General features: G+C 43.8%; 1 protein-coding gene across 1 annotated transcript in view; it reads right to left on the bottom strand.

The window, feature by feature from the left end:
- The window catches only part of TBC1D9 (TBC1 domain family member 9), a 386,514-nt gene that overhangs the window by 110,322 nt on the left and 256,270 nt on the right, over positions 1-19,922 (bottom strand). Inside the window, exons 7-10 of the mRNA XM_085641600.1 lie at positions 9,057-9,263; positions 5,976-6,146; positions 3,656-3,806; positions 2,806-3,020 (exon numbers count right to left, since the gene is read on the bottom strand). Of these exons, the coding sequence (XP_085497726.1) occupies positions 2,806-3,020; positions 3,656-3,806; positions 5,976-6,146; positions 9,057-9,263 (744 nt within the window). The remainder of the gene's footprint in view (positions 1-2,805; positions 3,021-3,655; positions 3,807-5,975; positions 6,147-9,056; positions 9,264-19,922) is intronic.

Raw genomic sequence — 19,922 nt, 5'->3', positions numbered from 1 at the left:
AACAAAGCTGCTGTCACTTTTTATTGTTTTGTAAGTTTTATTGTCATTTTAGGAAATTTTATCTAAAACCTATCCTTTTAAAAAATAAGATACGCACTATTAAATCAGCAATGAAGTTCCTTACAACTCTAGAAAGCCCGGATACCTGTTTTTTTGTGGCATCCTATGTGCTCAAATGTATGAGTATAAGGAAATCCTTAGTCTGCATGGATTAGTTCCTTTTGTTATATACTCTGCACTTATAGGTACCGCCTAGACTCTGATACGTACCTTGTAGCCTAAGTGAACCTTAGATGAATTTTGTAATTATAGGATTGTTACTATACTTATTATTTTTGCTTATTTGCACATATTAGACAACTTACCTGGAATTTGCACTTTGTTATAAATACAATGTGGATGCTTGTTGGAAATTAAGTTTAATATTGGACTCTTTAATGAAGCACTATGCACTTTAACAATGTGTCAAATATTGGTTTTTCTTTTGTAATATCCTGTGTATATGACATTCTAGTCTAATATGTATTTTAACTGTTTGTTCTGCTTTTATGGTTGTATTTTTACATACCGAATAAAGCTTTTGAACTTGAACTTGAGTGACTCTGGGTATCGTCAATAGCAGAGGACAGACTGACAGGTATCTCAATATTTCTGGTTATTACAGATAGCAAATCTTTCAAGGACTCCAGATAACTTTAACAAAAGAACTCGGAGTGACTGTTTTCTCATGAGTAAAGCTAAGAGTTATTTTTGGTATTAGCACAAAGCATTTTTATGATAATATCCAAAAATGACAAACAGTACAATAAATTATAATAGTGCTGAATGTTTTATACTTTGGGCATTTTGTCTGAGACTAGACGTGTGAACTGAACAGGCAGAATCGATAAAGAGGCCATTATCGTTTGTGAAAGACACTACAACCCGGCTGTTCCACAAATAAGATACAGAGGTGGCTCTGCAGTGACCGTTTCAGGTGATTTATTATCAGAATTAAAATAAAACACAAGTTTAGTGGTGAATGTGCATACTATAAAAGCCCATAGACCATGGGCGTCCGCAAGTGGGGGTAGGGTGGGTGCTTAAGACCCCCTCCGGGATCCTGGATTTTTCGTTTTTCCTTTACAAATAATTCAAGATCGCACTGCTGGTATAATATCGGCAGCACGATCTTACTTTTTTTTTTTAATTATGCCCCTCCCATGAAAAAAAGAATGTTGACACCCATGTAGATTACCAAACCACATTTCCAATACAATTTACCAATATACTAAAAACATTTTGTTCCTAAATGTATCATCGGACAACATTTTTGAAAAATAATCTTTCAATGTCACTATGAACTTCCCCTGCCACACAGCCACAAACACAAACACTTCAAGGTTTTCCCTCAGCAGTGACACTTCCTCACTCGGTAACACTGGGATTTTTTGGAATCCATAAAGTTTTAGTGAACAAAGACCACCGCCCAGCACCGCCACTCTGAAAATGGTTCCAGCACGACTGGTATCCACAAGCACATCTGCGGCCCCATTTCCAAGCTCAGGCCTAACAACCACCTAACATTTTAGGTAAAACCATCACCTCCACTGAACCTGACCTTTTACTACATATTTATGTGGCACCCAAGAGTTAGCTATAAACCCGCTTAGACAGAACAGAAGGAAATATGCACTGACCTACTGGTCACAGACACCACGGAAGCTTCTCATCTGCGCCCATTGCAAGCCACCGCCTGTGCTTTAATCTAGTCTACTGATTCTGCTGTAGATAACCCTGTAGCACCACACTACCTTCCTGAGAAGACACTGACTGCTCGTACATGCAACCCTGAGGCTTAAGTGTGGAAATGGTGTAGTTGGCCTGGTTTGCAGAGCTAGAGTAGGACAGACCCTAGGACACATCACAGGCAAACGACCTCAACGACCACAGTTGTAGGCCAGCAGTCCCTGCTTGCCATGACGAACCCCAAAAAGGGTTTGTCAGGGACTCACTCGGGGTCAGGCTTTACCTACTCGAGATAGTACTCAAGGACAAGATAACAACAAAAAATCATACAAATTTAAAGAAGTTGAGAACAAGTTCAAATGATAGAATTATGAGTTAAAGACCGGGTCAGTGCCTCGGTTAGAATCAAGTTTGGTTTAAAGTTAGGGTGAGGATGGTTTTATGTATTTCACAGAGTGTATGTCTTGATATTTCCCCTGAAAACATTGTTCTTTCAGTTGCTCCCGCATAGATAGTTTATTTTCTTATTATCTTCGAACTTAACGTTTTTAGCTTGTATTTTAAAGACACATAGGTAGCACAAAGATCATAACTGTTTGTTCTCACCTTTTGTCTCAAACTAGAAATATGTCAAACCGTGTTTTCAAGGAAATATTTAAATTCAAAACATGAAAATACAGAGCAAATCAATTACAAAATGTCAGTAGTTTCTGTCAAATATCAGTCAATGCAATAAGCGATGATTTATTGAATGGATACATAGGTAAATTAGTATTTAGTAAATTGGATATATTTTTTTCTATAAACAACAGCGACCTATAGTGTGAGGAAGGAGAAAGTCATACAACATTTTAAGGACGTGCTTTTCACAATCCTGCGCAGGAACCTGTACACTTGCACTATGAGTGCAGCTTATCCCAACCAAGGACTAGTTCCATTTCTTTAGAATCGAGAAATTTGAAGAGTCACAAAGCTTAAAAGATGATGTAGACAAGACCGTAAACACCAACGCCACCTACCTAAACAGTGCAAAGTTCATCATAGGTAAAAAGGAGTGCTTGCAGTAACTTCACATACCTGGCAGTATCCTATGTTTGGATTTCTGAAGGCATAGGCCGTGAGCACTCTCCGCAGGGCTGCAATGCCCATCTCGTTCTGAAAGGCAGGATGCTCTGGTAGAGACCGGTGCAGGTCCCGCTCAATCTCTTCGGTCGCCAGGTTGTACTTCCCCATGGACTTCTCCACCAACTCCTCGTAGTAGCCAGGATGTGTCGCCATCTCGTTAATGGCCCCTAGAAGCGGAAGGCATCAGCAAGAGCTGTAGATGGGTGTGAGGAGCACTTTATAACATTAGTTTTAAAACTCTGGGCTGTCCTCTGCACTCCCTTGGAGGGAATGAAAGGATGTTGAGGGGGTGCTAGACTATGGCAAGTAGCAGAAAACGTACAATTTACAAATTGATGTTACTATATCAGCAATTTCAATCGGATATTAGCATTGATGTGTTGGGTATTGTCGACTTCGGGACAGCATTATAGTGAGTTATCCTAAAGTTGCCCATGGCATATGCACACTTAGTTTTACAAAAAAACAGATACAATATCTGACCCCGGCCTCTAGATGGCGAGACCCACAAATGGTGCAACTTGTGTTGTAATTCACATGATAATTTTGTTATTAAATATGTTGTACTTGTTGTCTCTGAAATGAATTTGACGAATTTGATTACAGCTTCAGTAAATGTATTTGAAGATGCTGTATTTCAGTCTTAAGGTAAAAAAGGTATACATATCACTGGACTTTAGTTCATTTCGGACTCATCTAGTGCCTTGCAAACCTGTGCTCCCAGCGTGAGAACCCACGGATTTGTGAGTCAACATTGCTGTTGGCAGCAGACAGTGGGCAGCGAAGAGCTGTTACTACTGACCTGAAAGAAGCAGCCAGAGCTCCCCTCGCATGCTTTCTGGGATCCCCCTCAGCACCAACTCTCTGGTCTTCTCCGTCCGGTACATGCAGATGCCTTGGCCGTACTCTGCAAAGTGAAGCTTCCACGCCTGCTCCTTCAAAAACTCCTTGGCCTAAAGAATATTGAAAATACACTATTGAGGAACAGATTTACCAGATCATCTGATACCTGAATAAGTAGGGAAGCGAAAGAAGAGGAAAATAGAGGATCACAAGTGCAAATGCAGAACTAGTGCAAGTAAGTTCAGTTTAGTCACTTCCCAAAAGAGTAATGTGCTATTAATAGCTTTGGCCCATCATCTCCCCTGTACTTCCACCTATCTCGCTGCATTAAACCTCCCATCTACATTTTCGATAAACCAAGTTCAGAATGCTTGCATGGATTTGTAAATATTTTAAACATCTTCATATTTTTTAATTAGTCTGCTTTGCCATTGCTCTGAATGATGTTACAAGTGAGCCATAGCAGCATGCTTCAGTAGCTTTCTCCTAAACCCGAACTTCAGATTTACTTATCCATACATTTCATTTTTAATTCTCTGTGCAGTTATTTTCATAAATATAGTTCATGAAAACGTTATTGTCCCTCCGAAATATTTCCTAAAAGTGAGCAGAGAAGAAAGCATGTCAATGATGCTTGTATTTCTCTTTTTAAAATGGAGGTTGCAGTTTTTAATCCACTGTACTCTGTACTCTGCATTTTCTCCGTTGTCGTCTTGCGGAGTGGAGCATCCCGCGTGCTATTTGATGTCTGGCCTGGACACCATCTTTACAATGATTTATAGGCTTTTTCCCATTGGCACAGAAGCCAAGAAACATGATTTTTTTGGTCAAGGAAAAAAAGGCGTAACTAGAAGTTACTCTATCCAAGCCTAAGGCAAAGATATATTTGCTCAATTTCCTCCCTCGTGGTGCTGTGTCCAGCATCCAGGTTCATTTGAATACATTGCCAGAGCACGGATCAGTTATGTATATGGCCTCCCGCGGTAGCAAACTGGACAGAGGAACAAGGTCAGAGTGGCAAAAAAGGTTGGCTCTTTAAATCCCTGTGCAAGCTTTTCTCTGGCATATAGAATAATTTCCCCTACAAAAATAATCTCATAGAAGTCAAGAAGGTAGCCAAAATGGTTGAAGGGGCAGCCCTATACAGGAAACGAGGAAATCCTGGGGTGAGGCAAAACATCAGGGAGCTAAAAACCGTGAAGGCAAATACCCCTGCGAAACAGGGAAGGGACCAAAAGAAGGAACTCTGGAATTAGTTCAAAGCAATAAATAAGTTCTAAATCAAGACTTCATCTTGGAAGAGCTTAAATACTTAGGGGCTTTTATAAACAATGTGACCCTACGCAGCAAGATTAGGGGCATTTGTCTTAACCAAGAGCCAGTAGAAAGTAAAGACCAAGTTGTAATGTGAACTTCAGAGGAAGTGTGTCTGCTACTCAGCCTGAGCATTAGAGTGTTGGACATGAATAGACGGAAAAGCAAGGTGGGCAAACAATTAGTTACTCTGAGACATCAAGCAGAGAGGAGGTACCGGGAACCAGATAGTCTCACCAGACCACAACTGGCCCAGAACATCAGTTGAATTTTCTCAGCTGAAACATCTAGCCAATAAAATCAAAGAAGCTCAGAGTACAGCTTGCCCCCGTCTCCTACCCCAACCCCTCCTGTTCCATAGGGGAATATGGAATATTCCTCCCTGCCAACACTGAACCTACGCTGCCCACAGAGCAGTGGTATTTATTTGGTCATTTGATATCGTGCATGACTCACTCCCAGATGAGTATCTCGGGCTATGCTGCACAAGAAAAGAAATGGAGGGAATCTAAAACAGCCAAGTTTTAAGCCCCTTCTTAAAGGAGGGGAAATCTGGGCAAGAGCAAAGGCTAAGAGGGAGTTAATTCCAATGATAAGGGGCTGTGTAAGAGAAAGATCTGCCCCATAACTTGAGGTACGAATACGAGGGATCACTAAAAGCGCCTTGTCCGAAGATCTTGGACATCTTGGTAAGAGAAACAGGAACCATAATCAGCATGTAATAGAGAATACTGTGTGTAATCTGACCGGGGAAAAGCAGGTCCACATAGTTGTTCTCCATTCCGTGGCGATTGACTCGTAATCGCGATTTCCTGACATCACGTATCCCCCCAAACCGAAATCCACTTAACTCTGGCCCTAAAACATAACACACTATTTCACGGTGGGAGGAAGCAATGCATTACTCTCTGAGTAACTAAGGCACATTAAATACCCTCAGAAAGAAAGTGAAGCAGTGCAGTTACCAGCTTGGGGTTGAATTCCTCTGGAGACCTTCTGCGGTACATGTTCATGAGGGTCTGCGTGGCAGTCGGGGCGCCATTCCCATTCAAGTTGTACTGCGGTTCTCCATCACTGGCTGAGGACAGGCCACTCTGGGGACTGGAGGACACGCCACTGCTCACCCTAGGGAACACCTTCAAAGAGAAAAAGAGGAAGTGTGTCACCTGCTGACAGGTTCAAATCATTCCAGAAAGGCCTTGTTTTATATGTAAACCATCCAAGACAGGGAAAGGCAATCAATAAATAACATCCAGACATTTTGAGGCATAGCAAACCACCCAAGACAGGGAAAGGCATTCAATAAATAACATCCAGACATTTTGAGGCATAGCAAACCACCCAAGACAGGGAAAGGCATTCAATAAATAACATCCAGACATTTTGAGGCATAGCAAACCACCCAAGACAGGGAAAGGCATTCAATAAATAACATCCAGACATTTTAAGGCATAGCAAACCACCCAAGACAGGGAAAGGCATTCAATAAATAACATCCAGACATTTTGAGGCATAGCAAACCACCCAAGACAGGGAAAGGCATTCAATAAATAACATCCAGACATTTTGAGGCATAGCAAACCACCCAAGACAGGGAAAGGCATTCAATAAATAACATCCAGACATTTTAAGGCATAGCAAACCACCCAAGACAGGGAAAGGCATTCAATAAATAACATCCAGACATTTTGAGGCATAGCAAACCACCCAAGACAGGGAAAGGCATTCAATAAATAACATCCAGACATTTTTAGGCATAGCAAACCACCCAAGCCAGGGAAAGGCATTCAATAAATAACATCCAGACATTTTGAGGCATAGCAAACCACCCAAGACAGGGAAAGGCATTCAATAAATAACATCCAGACATTTTGAGGCATAGCAAACCACCCAAGCCAGGGAAAGGCATTCAATAAATAACATCCAGACACTTTGAGACATAGCAAACCACCCAAGACAGGGAAAGGCATTCAATAAATAACATCCAGACACTTTGAGACATAGCATGGCCTTCTTTTGACTGCCCTAAACAGAAAGATTGAGCTGAAGTAAACGGCAGAGGGAAATCATATGCGTGTGTTTGATCATGTGTTAGACTTTATTTAAAAAAAAAAAAAATGTAGATGCATTTTTTTTTACAGGCCTGCTTTGCACCATTTGTGTGGGAAAGCTTTCTGTACACCAGGACAGTTCCTGCTTACAAAGACTGCTAAGTAACCCACATCAGAAAAATAAATAGCAGTGGACACAGCAGCACCAGCCTTGTGACCTGACAATCAATTACCATTTACCACATAAGAGGGAGATTAGAAAGATAAAACTCCAAAGAGTTCACTGTGAGGTAATTATGTAACAACAGCCAAGGCCGTCCTTGCGCTTATTAATAACACAGAGCTTTATTTGTGTGACTAATTGAGGCTCCTGACACGCGAGCAAAGAACTGGGGCACTGTCTCGGGGGTCACCGCATAACACACAGTGCAGCCACGAGGTGTTGTTATTGTTGCTAATGCCTTACAGTTAGTTGAACCACTCTGTCTGCCAAGGTCACTCTTTTACAGCCCAGCAGCCACTCGGGCCAGCTAGAGAGGTCTAGACCTTCAACACTACAGACCAGGCACAGAAATCGAGAAAGGACAGCCACTGGCATCCCTTGCTGGCCTGTTTGTACCCTGGCCTTGCGCTTGCAGTCATGAGCTCAGGGGACCAAGAAGGCAGCGCCAGGACCGGAAGTAAACAGGGATCCTTAGAGGTCACGGGGTGTTTCCTGCAGTCTTGATTCCTTGACCCTTTCCTTGCACCTCATCACAGCAGCAAAGAAGAGACTGCTTAGGAGCGTCAACGCTCTGATGTCATCGGAGGTCGAAGGGTGCATCACCGCCACTACCAATAGCATTTGTGCGATCCGACATCCATGAGAGCAAGGACACGCATGGGAGTAACGTTAGACACCCTAGGTGGTGAGTGTCAGGCTGATGTACCTGCATGCAGAGTGCGAGTAACCCTGTACGCCAGGTGCAGGGTAATCTGCATGCATCAGTCTGCAGAGGAAATGAACGCGTTTGCTGTTTGCAGAGTGGTAAGAACCCGGAGTGCAGGACTCCAGGCAGTCTTTTTTGTCGAACATAGGCCAGACTGTAAAGCTTCAGGACATCTGTAAGCAGGGTGTCAGGAAACATGCAAGCGGTGATTCAGTCACATCAAACCTCTTGCACCAGGTGTGAAGTGCACCAGGAATACCCCAGCTTATCTACGTCTGTTTTACCTCGCACCAGCAAATCCTCACAGACCCAGGGCATTTTAAGGCTGATCAGTGGGACTCTGATTTGGGGGAGGGGCGAGTATCCGACAGAGCCAACACAGTGCCTCCAGGCACTTTTCCAGACAGCTCCTCCCCACAGGGCAGCACCACTGGTGGTGCTAAGCCAAGAGAGGTCTTCCACCCCAGGCCCGCTAAGCTTGTCAGTGCCGCGTTCTGTACTTGAGGGGTCAGATTTTTGACCCTGGTCTCGCAGGATTTTCAGTTGTGCACCTGTAACTTGAAATGTAGCTATGGACTCTTGCAAGAGGTTATTGCTCCATTTTTCTTCTTTAGTCACAAAAATAATTAACTGTTTGATTTGATTTTAGTTTGAACACATTTCCAAACATGAAAGCATCGACTAACATATACAATGGAGGTGTGAGCAACCCAACTTATGACTTTGGAAAGTTTGAGCAGAATCTTCCATTTAAACTCCATAAAGAACCTCAGAATTTGCATGAATTTCATTGACCTGAAAGGGCTCCTTCATTTGCATACATCATAATTGGATGAGAGGGAGGGCTGCTGTGTGTTTCAATGAATAAACACCTTGAAAGCGCGCTGGAATGTACTGTACCTCTAGGCTGAATTAAGGGCATTTGCCCCATCATGTGGCTCATGGTAGATGTCCTACAAAGATGAGAAGTACAACAGTAACTTCCGGTCCTCACCCAATATTCGAACCTGACAAGTGCAGCGATTGGTCAGAACAAGAAAGGGCACTTGGATACTTTGCTTCCTACCTCATTGTCAGAGCTGTTGTAACTCTCGCCAAAGTCCCTCTCGGAGTACATTTTTAGAGAGGTTTGTTGCAAGAAGTCCGAGATCCTCTGCACAAGGAAGTCTCGATCCTTCAGGTTGGCGAAGAGGAAAGTCATCCTGTTCTTGGTGCTGATGGATAAGGGGCTGGGCAGCACGCTGGAGCTGTCCGCCTTTTCCACGATTGTTACCTTGAAGAGAAGACCAAACAATGGGCATTAATCCTCAGAAGCAAATTAAGCTAACATAGCAGACCTTCATCTAGGAAAAGCAAACAAATACTGAAACAATGAAGTGAAGTAAACCCAAACCTGCAGCTGGACTACAAGTACCAAGGGGTTTGTTTGGGTGAGAAAACTCACCGATACCATTTTCACTACCCTGCCAGGGATTGGGCTGTACTGTATTAGTTTTGTTGTGAATCATGTGTCAATGAATGTAAGTATAAATGTAAATTATCAACCACCATATCCACTGAAGTATACTACACTTACATTAAATATGCTTACACGGAGTCGTACATGACTTTGTGTTGAGGTGTTTTTCAAGTACATCCAAGCACACTGACTGTTCACCATAAAGAGTGCCAGAAAATACGTCACGTAGGATGGGAGAAGCACCTTAACCAACCGATAGAGAGATGTTAAGCATTCAGTTTTATCTTCCCTATTAAGAATTTTAGTTGCACTCTGTCTAAAATGTAAGCAAATGTTCAAGTAGATACTTTAAAAACACCCTCATACAGGATCTCTCCAGTGGCTCTGGACTAGAACGTATGCAGAAGGCTTTTAACGACTGGTAAAGCCATTAACAGAGAGCTGTAATGCTTTTATATCATAAGCACACCAATAAACACCTTTCACCTTAGAAGACTGCAGACCATACAGAGTTAAGCGGCTAGACTCATATTCAACCTCCCTAAGCGGACCCACATCACCCCCCACCTCAAGAAGCTCCCCTGACTCCCCATTCACAATAGATGTCAATTCAAGATGCTGATCCACACCTACAAAGCTCTGCACAACCAAGAACCAGCATACATCAACCACCTCCTGAACTTCCACCAAACCACAAGACACCTGCGGCCACCTCCTTCTACCTTGCTCACACCCCTCACAACCGCTGAAGCAACAGTCTAAGACCCTCCTTCTCCTACCTCGCCACAAATTCCTGGAACAATCTCCCCCTCCGAACCTCATCCTCTCTGCTTGAATTCTGGAAGGGACTCAAGACCAGGCTGTTCAACTGTACACCCGTTTGCAGCAGGGTTCTCAGCACCTGGATACCCTCCAGGTGATTAGCCGTGCTTTACAAGTCCTGCTTGATTGATTGACAACCTAGGACCCTAGACACAGTTTGGCTAGTTCTAAAGAACGCCTGACCCTGTTTTAGACACCATGGCTCACCCCATTGGCCAGACTCCTCCTACTTGGTATCATCCATTGGGTGATGATACTGTTTGTGACTCCTAGTACTAAATCAACATCAGACTATACACTGATTTCCTAGTAGAGTTAAAGGATAGCCTGTTGCAGCCTAATTAAACTCATGTTTTTTTTTTGTTCTAACTATTTTATTGGATGTTAGAATCAGTAATCAGAACTGTAATAAAATTAATTACACAACTTCTCATGAGTAGCAAACTAACAGTGTGCATGTCTAGGTTGTTGATCATAGTACTTTTTGGTTTCTTTGACCAAGCATAACGCAATAACTTATTGCTGAAGTGCGGACAGATGTTGATGATTATTTTGCATAAATGATAATAGATTTGTCATTTAGTACCCAACTGTCTTCCTACTTGACCAGTCTGTTGTACAGGCGTGTGCAATGGCCTGTTATCCTATGATGTTAAAAAATATTACACTGCAATGTACACTGCACTATTACTTGAAATGCCAATAAAGAAATCTACATATAAAAAAGCAACAAACTAACCTTATCAGACACAACTGTTGTACAAGTGCAGTTACAGAACACAATACCGGATGGATGCAGTGATTGAACACACTGAAGCATCGCATCAGCATATGGTCTCACGGTGGCCATACGTGGGATTTCCATGGTGATGCGAGTATTCTTATGAACTTTTACAAGTGAGGACCATGGACATAAAGTCTTTCAGGTGCATCGAAGACCAACACGAGAAAACCACACATCAGACACGGATCATGCTGGCACTGAAGCTGCAGACTTTGTTAGAACTAGTAAGAGAGGTGGCAATACCAGACTACTACTGGTAGCACCAGCAACTATCGGGAGGGAAGCAGGCTTACTTGTTTCCTCGTAGAGCCCAATGCAATGTAGGCAGATATTCATAACCGGACAGCCAGCAATAGAAGAGGCCAACCTGAAGGTTCTAGCTATTAACATGACATGTATTCCAAAAATGGAGGAGCTGACGCGTCCAGAGCCGCTGAGAAAAGAAAGAGCAACCTGCAGAGCGGTTCCCGGCTGAAGGACACAACAAGGACATTTAGTATACAGGGTCACTATCTGCATTGACGGGAGGGGGATCTGCCCTACTGCTGACTGGAGGGCCAGAAACAGTGCCTCTGATAAATACTGGATATATCTTAATATCACCGAAGCGGATCTTGACCGTTGGCTTTGTACTTTGAGCCCAAATCAAAATGAAATCAATCTGCATGGAGAGCATTCAGCTCCACTGCCCTGCAGGAGCGCGTTATTTGTTATCTGGAGTAGGCACAGGGCAAGCTTTACTGTCAGACTTACTTTGATGCTGAGGCATTAAGTGCCAGCTTGAGATCAGTGCTTATCATGGTTAACTTACTTCTGCAGCTCATAGCACAGCACAGCATAATGAACACAAAATAGTCAATTCAGAAAGGTTGTCAAATAAAAATCCAGTAAAAGCCTGGCAGCTGGGCCAGAGCTTGCTTTTTTAAATTTCATTCTGCAATGCCAAATGATCTCAGATGAAAAAAGCTCACCTTACAATCGGATCATGTACAAAGAGGGTTCCTCTAACCCTAACACTAACCACTTCACCTAGGAAGCCCACTGTATCAACGTGTGTGAAACAGTGACGATAATTGCTTCAGTACTGTAGTAAAAAACTGGCTCTGAATCAAGGATTCTGGTTTTGGTTGTTATGATCATAAATTAAGCAGCACTGAGAGCATGAACATGATATTATCAACTATCTGCTTCACTGACTAATTTATATCACCATCAGCAAGAAATATCATGCCTCCAAATGGGTCCGAAGCACCACCTGAGAGCGTACAATTGTCTCAGAAATGGACTAACCACAGACATATCAAATAAATCTGCTGTCATAAAAAATTTGCCATAAGGTCAATAATTACGTGGTAATTTAGGCTCAACAAGGGCATGATAAAACGTCCAAGGTTAAGGGGAAAGCATAGCTTGGCCTGGAGTCATCCAGGATCTCTTGATGCTCTCGTAATCCGATTTTATAAGACTCTGTCTTGCCAATATAGCATTTGTTTTTATTTTTTTTTGTAGTTTTATATAGCGCGAACTTGACCCGAATCCAATCAGGTATCAGAGCGCTTTACATAGCACCAGTTACGTTACAATAGGACACACATTCATTCTTTGTTAGGCACGGGGAGATTAAGTGATTTGCCCAGAATCACAGGATGTTCAGCGTCATTACCGAGACTCAAACCCAGTTCCCCAGGTCCGAGGTCGAGCGCCCTAGCCGTTAGGCCAACTCCTCTCCCCAATTGGTTTACTCGGGAGAAACGTTAGGTACTCTAAGGAGGACAAGCTGTCCCTCACACTGCGGCTTCTCTCTTCCTCTCCATGCTACTAAAACAAACATTTGCATTGCAATAGGTCCAGCGTTTGCGAGAGTTTAAGCTATTGGCATTATGAATGACAATGCCTTTTATTTATGTTTTAAAAACCAACACATAAATACAAGGCATTTTCATTTACAATGCCAATAGCTCAAACTCTTGCAAATGCAAGACCTACTGAATTGCCATATTGAAAGCGCGCATTGCACTACTTATATAGAAGCAGCCGCCATTGCCGGAGTCCCCCGAGTGCAGTGGGGGGGGGGGGAGGGGGGGGGGGGAGGGCAGCCACAGTGAAAGCGCGCATGGCGTGCTGCTAATACATTGCTGGCGTCCCGTGAGTCCTGTCTATATTAATTAAGAAAATAGTTCTCCAAACTTCCAATGAAAACTCCCGAGTTAGGACACATGTAATAGGGGCAGTCCTAATGGGAGTAACAACAGAAGACAGGGAGGTACTAAGGAGGGACTAATAAGCCTATCAACAAATCAGAAGCCAACATTTACAAAGGACAATGACCCAAGCCAATGAAAAATATGGGCAGAGCTTCAAGTCCATACCTGAGCATGAAAGCATGCCTCGCAGAACAGCACATGCGCTGCCCAGGCTCGACCTAAAAAGGAAGCTAATCCTTACTGTGTGGATTTTGCCCTCTGCAGGTGCTCTGAACCCTGGACCTAATGCAGTTAGAGTACGAGTTACTTACTTTTAGTAATGCTCTGGTAGAGGATCTAACTGAGTTAAGATTCCTTACCTTTTGCATGTTCACCGGTGTCAGACTGGATCGCACTGATGTCATTCCACTCCGGATATGACATTTGGAACCTCTATAGGCACTGCTTTGTGATCAGTTTTTGCAACCACTATAATGATACATCTGGCTGATCTACTTAATGCCCACTCCCATACTTATGGCCTCAACAACTTCTAAAGTCACAAACTCCACTTCTGCATTCAGTCTAATTTTCTATGCATCTACCCCCAAAGGCCAGCCCACTGGCAACGTGTCACTCTCAACAGAACACTCACCTGCCATGTGTCCTGTTGGACACAACTTCTGCAAGCTATTGTATACAGTAACAATCAATTCAGCAACAAATCTATCTAATTGATGACAACATGCCGCTTTCAGCACCACATTTATACACTGCAGTAGTCCAGTCCCTCATCTGACAAATCTATCCCCACTCATGAAAGCTCACATGTGCAGCATTTATGGATGAACATTTTCATCGAATTGACATTTTTGTATACGTAAATTTAACAGAAAAGGGAACTAGCACATCTAACTTTTTATTTCTAGAAGGATGTTTCTTCCTCATTACCACTCTAGAAATGCACTCACTGTCTTTCGAATGAGTAAGTGGGAAATTTAAAGAGGGGATCCACAAGCAAATTGTTTGTGATCCTCAATACATTTCTGTGCTTGTTCCCAACACTTACAGGAGGATCTCATCTCTCAAGAATAACCACAAACCTATCTGTAATTTGCCACTCTGGCAGAATTCTCCCGTTAACAAATGCACTTAGCGAATAGAAAAGGATGGCCTATCTTGAATCAGGAATTTTAATTTCCATGAACAAAGTGGAGATTTTACGTACCTATACTGAACCTAGGTGGAAAATCGTTGCAAATCCGGTCATAATAGGTAATGTGTAAGACCAAGCGGCTTTCAAGACACACTCAATTATGTATGGGGCAACCATGGCAAAGTGGATAATATTTAACACTCAAGATGGTTTGGAGTGTGTCATATAGTGGTGTAAGCAAAGGGGGGCTTTGAGAGACACTGCAAGCAAGAGAAATGCTACCCCCCCACGACAATGTCTGATTGGGTGGTAAAAATTGGCAGAACTGGAGTCCAGCAGGCGCTTCGCACTCGAAGCCCTGGTGACACCACACCTGCTGCACTAATTGTTGCTGCCCCCACCGACCAATTAATGTCTGGACGAATGGAATACTTTACTGAAGCTGGAATTAAAGCCAAACAGGGGTGGAAAATATTTGACTAAATGCAGGAAATAAACACAGATTATGCAGAATATTGTGAATGTCTGCTGATGCAGTAAAAGGAGGAGGTGGTATCACAGCCCTCGTTGCAATACAAAGAATGTGAAATACAAGGCTCAAAGGGCCACAGCATCTCTGAAAATAATACAAGTCCTTTATGACCTGCAGTGGAGAACAGAGATGCATTTCCGCTGAAGGATATAAGGTGACAACATAAAGCCAAGCCCGCAGCGCGTGAGTGGTTTAGGAGCATCATTTAGGGAACTGTTGTCTTAATTATGGAAAGTTGATCACAGTGCATGTAATGATATATTATGAACCCAACCTGCTGTCCTATGTACAGTAGAAGACAACGTGTTTGCAGAGAGCTTTCTATGCACCCATTATAATTAAGTCCTCAAGGTCAGTCCTGCTTTATATTGACCTTGCAGTTCCATTACAACTGACAAGTTTAAAATCGTAATTGGTACAGAATAGTTCAAAAAGCAAATGGCATTATTACTTGGAGGAGAAAGTCACATTGTTTCCTGAATACTACAGACAACAAACGGTGCAGTCTACCTGCTTATTGTGTTCTGTTTACTTGTTTTGAGGGTTAGAATGCAAAATTCAAACTAGAGTTTTAGTTTTACACAATTGCAAGTGATTTGGTCAGATCTCATCAGGATTCTGATACTGTTTCTCAATTAGCTTTCCTTTTCTGCTTGAATACAATACCTTCTCTCCTTAAGTTCCCTTCAAGTCAAGAGTTACATTCCCTCCACTCTTAAGCAGAACTGAGGTACCAAAAATCGTGAGTTACAAATGTTTTAATTTCTGGAGGAATGGGCAAGCTGCCGAAGTTGCCTGGCGAAGGCGTACCGAGTGGCCTCCTGGTTTGTATCAACCAGAGCTTTTTACAGCAAGCATCTAGGCTTCAGCTAAAACATTCAAAAAGTTTCTTAAGTCCAAGAGTAAAGTGCAAGGGCGGGATAGGGTGCCCAATGACAAAGAACCCTTGGTGGCTCCGACTACGGAATAACGTGGGGCCAAAACATTGAGGCACAAATATCGAGGTCCTAAATATCATGTAGGTATGTTTATATGGGTTAGCATATATTTATTATCTTTAACTCAATATTTATGTACCCTGAAGACGTATCTTCAAGGTAAGCAGATTTGGAGTTAAGAATAGCAACTCTATGCTTGGCTATATGCACATACCCGTGATATTTTGGTCCTCACTATTGTTGCCACAATATTTTGGCAACACATTATTAGGTCTCGCCTGCGAACGCAGCGCGAAGCGCTGCTCGCAAGCGAGATCTATTGTTGCTGACTTGCCTCGGAAGTGGGACAGGAGATGTGCACGCGCAGGCTTTTGCCGGATTTGAGTTGGTGTACGCGCCTACAGCCACGCGGCGTGCACATCTCCTGTCCCGCTTCCCTCGCAAGCCAGCATGCAGTTTCTCAACACGCACGTCCTAGGCACCGCGCAGCCACTATGTGCTCCTGCTCCAAACCCCCACACCCCTGTGCCCTCCGCTTCCCCCACCACCGCTCCCATCCGTGTCCCTCACTCCTGGAGCAGGGCTGCTGCTGTCCAAGCACACATGCGGGCGGGATTCCTCCTAGGAGATAGAAAGCGGCTAACAAACCTCGGTGTTTCCTGCAGTACTGACCAAAGCTCCTTTCCTCGGCTGCCTGCGATGAGCGACAGCAGCGCACAGACCGACGGACAGGAACAACCAGGGACTGAAAAGCGGCACCCAGTAACTGTCCTCAGACTCAGACAGCATAACAGAAAGCAAACGGACCTCAGCCACCACCCCGCCTCTGCTCTAACGTTCCTGCTGTGCGTAAAGGGGCGTCGTTTATGAGCGTAACCGAGCGCCGCCTGCAGCAGCACCACCGCGACTCCATGTTTAACTTTCCCCACCTCCCAGAGACCCAGAGCCGGCCAGGCGCGGGGCTGCCCCTTACTCACACCTAACACACCGCAGCCCCACCATGCCTGGCATGATGGACAAGGGGATTGAGTTCCTGGGGAGGACCCGACCCAACGGCGCCAAAAGCCCCTCCAACGGGCTCATGAGCGACGAGAGCGGCAGCGACGACTAGCACGGTGGGAGCCTCGAACGCTGTGAAAGAGAGGTCATGGAGGGCTGTGTGTGAATTAATGCACGAAAAAGGGAATGTATGGATGAATGATGTATGCACAAATGGATGAATGAGAGTGCATGAATGAGTGAAAAACAAGTGACAGTGTGGCTGGATGAATGCTTAAGACTGAGGGAGGCCAGGATGTTGTAGGGTGGTGTCATCTACTCGTGAGAGGTGCCTGCGCTCTGCCAGTACTCATTAACTAATACTTTAGCCTTGTGCCCAGTCATTCATTTTTTAATTCATTCGTACGTACGTGACCTGCGCATGCATCTACTCGTTCACCAATTGACTCGTTCTCACAGTCTCCTATTCTGCCTGTGTTACCCTCGGATAGGTTGTCTATTGTGACCACATGGGCTAGTGTTTCCGAATCCACATGGGCCAAGGTTTTGGAATTTGACATGTTTCACCCTCGAAGAGCCTGCGGCTCGTAGAAGTCGCCTTCGCGGCAGGTTTGGGCGGTGATCGGAGCCCTCCACCCGGACAATAAGTGGACAAACCTCGTCTAGGTGTCAATGTTTTTATTCAGCTCAGGGCTTTTTCCTCGGTACATCTCAGATGTTTCCTTGGAGCCAGACTGTAATAACAAACTGCAGTGTTTGGAAGGATGTTGTTGCTCGTTTTTGTTACCCCCTTTCTGACTCTGCCCCGTACCATGTCTTAAGAAAACAAGCATTTGCAATGCAATAGGTCCCGCATTACTGAATGTTTGAGCTATTTGTGTTGCATTATTAATAGCAATGCCAATAGCTCAGACTTTAATAGTGCGAGACCTATTGCATTGCAAATGCTTGTTTTTGTCTTGGATATCTGATCATACAACACTGTGATTTCAAGGTTTTGTCACATTAAGAGCTTTTTGCAGCAAGGCTCGGACCTTCAGCGGGTTGGTGGAACCAGCATTTTCAACCTTGTGGAGCCCAACGCTGCCACAGCATCCTGCCTTTTTTGCTTGCCGGTTTTAAGGTAAAAGACAGTACTGTTCGTTTGGACAAGCCACTTCAGCTTTCCTGGCAACGCCACATTATTGGTCGTCCGTGGAGGACCTGGTCTACCACACTCACATAAAAGTACACTGAATTTTGGTTCTCTATTCTTTTGCATTAATATTTGTACATTATTTTGCAACTCCTGACCCATACAGATCACTTGGGTGTCTTAACTATTTTAAATTAATTTCAGAATTTTGGTCTAATTATTTGTCACCTTTAATGATGATCTGGTGCTGATGTACGTGAAGGATAAGCACTTTTCTCTGAGAAAGGTCTTGAGGCTTTTGCCAAGCTACCAAGAGTAAGCACTGAATTTTTCAAAGAAACTTACTTTTACTTTTAGGCAGAAGACTATTTGTCCTATAGCTCGGCCACAAGCCATATTAAGACCAAGGCCTCTCTATCACATAGGCTAACAGTCTAGTTTCTTACACGTGGTATCAGATCAGCCTCACACTCAAGAAAAATCCTCCCTTCGGGCGCCCATCCCTCTGCACAACCATACAAACCCCCTCGCATTGACTCTCAATGGCCAGTACCATCTTCACAGGCCTGCCCGACTCCAAACTGAGGCCATTGAAAGGGACCATTTATACAGGATTCGGAGCAATCACTGGAAAAATAAATATGATCACTACCCTGAGGCATATCCGCTCACTCCAAGGACGAGCAGTACTCAAATTTAAATCCATGTTCCCGTAGAAGCCTATACACATGGAAATATAGGATATCTAGCAAAAAAACTATTGATCCCTTGCTTGTCATTTCTACATAAAGCACCAACCAATTGTAGATGTATCCAAAACCAGAAAGGAAAAAATGCCTTTCCCATGCGTGCCTTCAACTAACCAGCAGGATTTAGCCCTAACCGTTTAGAACTTCAGAAAAAAACTCAAGACCCTGTTCTTTTCTCTGCTTTTTGTTCGATCCGCCACCTCATGAAACCCCAGTGCCAATGTATATAGATTACATTTTACATTCTGTATGATGCCTTACAAATTATGTTGTAACTCCTTCTTCCTGTTCCTCCTCTGCATTTGAAATGTCAACCCATGCTTCTTTAAACTGGATGTAAAGATGCACAATGCTTAGCTGCCTGAAAGGTGCTGTGATAAAACCAGCTTTAGGTACACTGTATACATTTCACCAGACAAATTCCTGAAACTAGATGTAAGGCTGAAAATCCCACAGCGACACAACTTTTGCCCTTCTTCAACTTTTCTGAGTGTCTCAGTCTATTTTCCCAGTTATCGCATCCATTTCAAGCCTAATCGATTGCATGTTGTTTAGCTTCTCCACCAGCGGCCAAAGTTTGGTGCACTGAAAGTGTACGCCTACCCAGTGTAGAGGGCAGCTAAAGCACTCTCACTAGGCTATGGGGAGACTGACAGTAGGGCCGGCTTTAGCGCTGGTGGCGCCCAGTGCGGCAATGGTTGTTGGCGCCCCCCCAGTGACCACCTCTTCCATGGATTCCCTCACTACCACCCTTTAACAGTTCCCCTCAAGTCTCCATAACCACTCTATCTCTCAGATGCATTTAATTAGTTGTATAGCGCCACTTATACCAGTGTAGGGTGTCAGAGCACTTTACATCACCCGCGCTCTACACAAAGACAATCAATCATAGGTGTGCAAATCAGTGTATAGGAAATGTTACATAAGACAGGGGACTATAAGGTGTAGGAGTCACATGTCATCCACACTGGTAAACAGTATAGTTTAATAGCGCTTGGTCTGGAGAAGCACAAACTCAGAATTTAAAACGTAACACCATACCGCTGGCGGCTGTCGCCAAGCAGTGGGGCCTGACTATGGTTTCCTATGCTGACGACACGCAACTGGCGGTCGCACTAAATGGGGTTTCCGACTCTGAGGCCTCTGGTTTCACAGAGGGATTAACAGCAGTGGCA

Source organism: Triturus cristatus, chromosome 2_2, assembly GCF_964204655.1.
Source record: "Triturus cristatus chromosome 2_2, aTriCri1.1, whole genome shotgun sequence".
NCBI lineage: Eukaryota > Metazoa > Chordata > Amphibia > Caudata > Salamandridae > Triturus > Triturus cristatus.
This window is presented reverse-complemented; position numbering and strand designations above follow the sequence as displayed.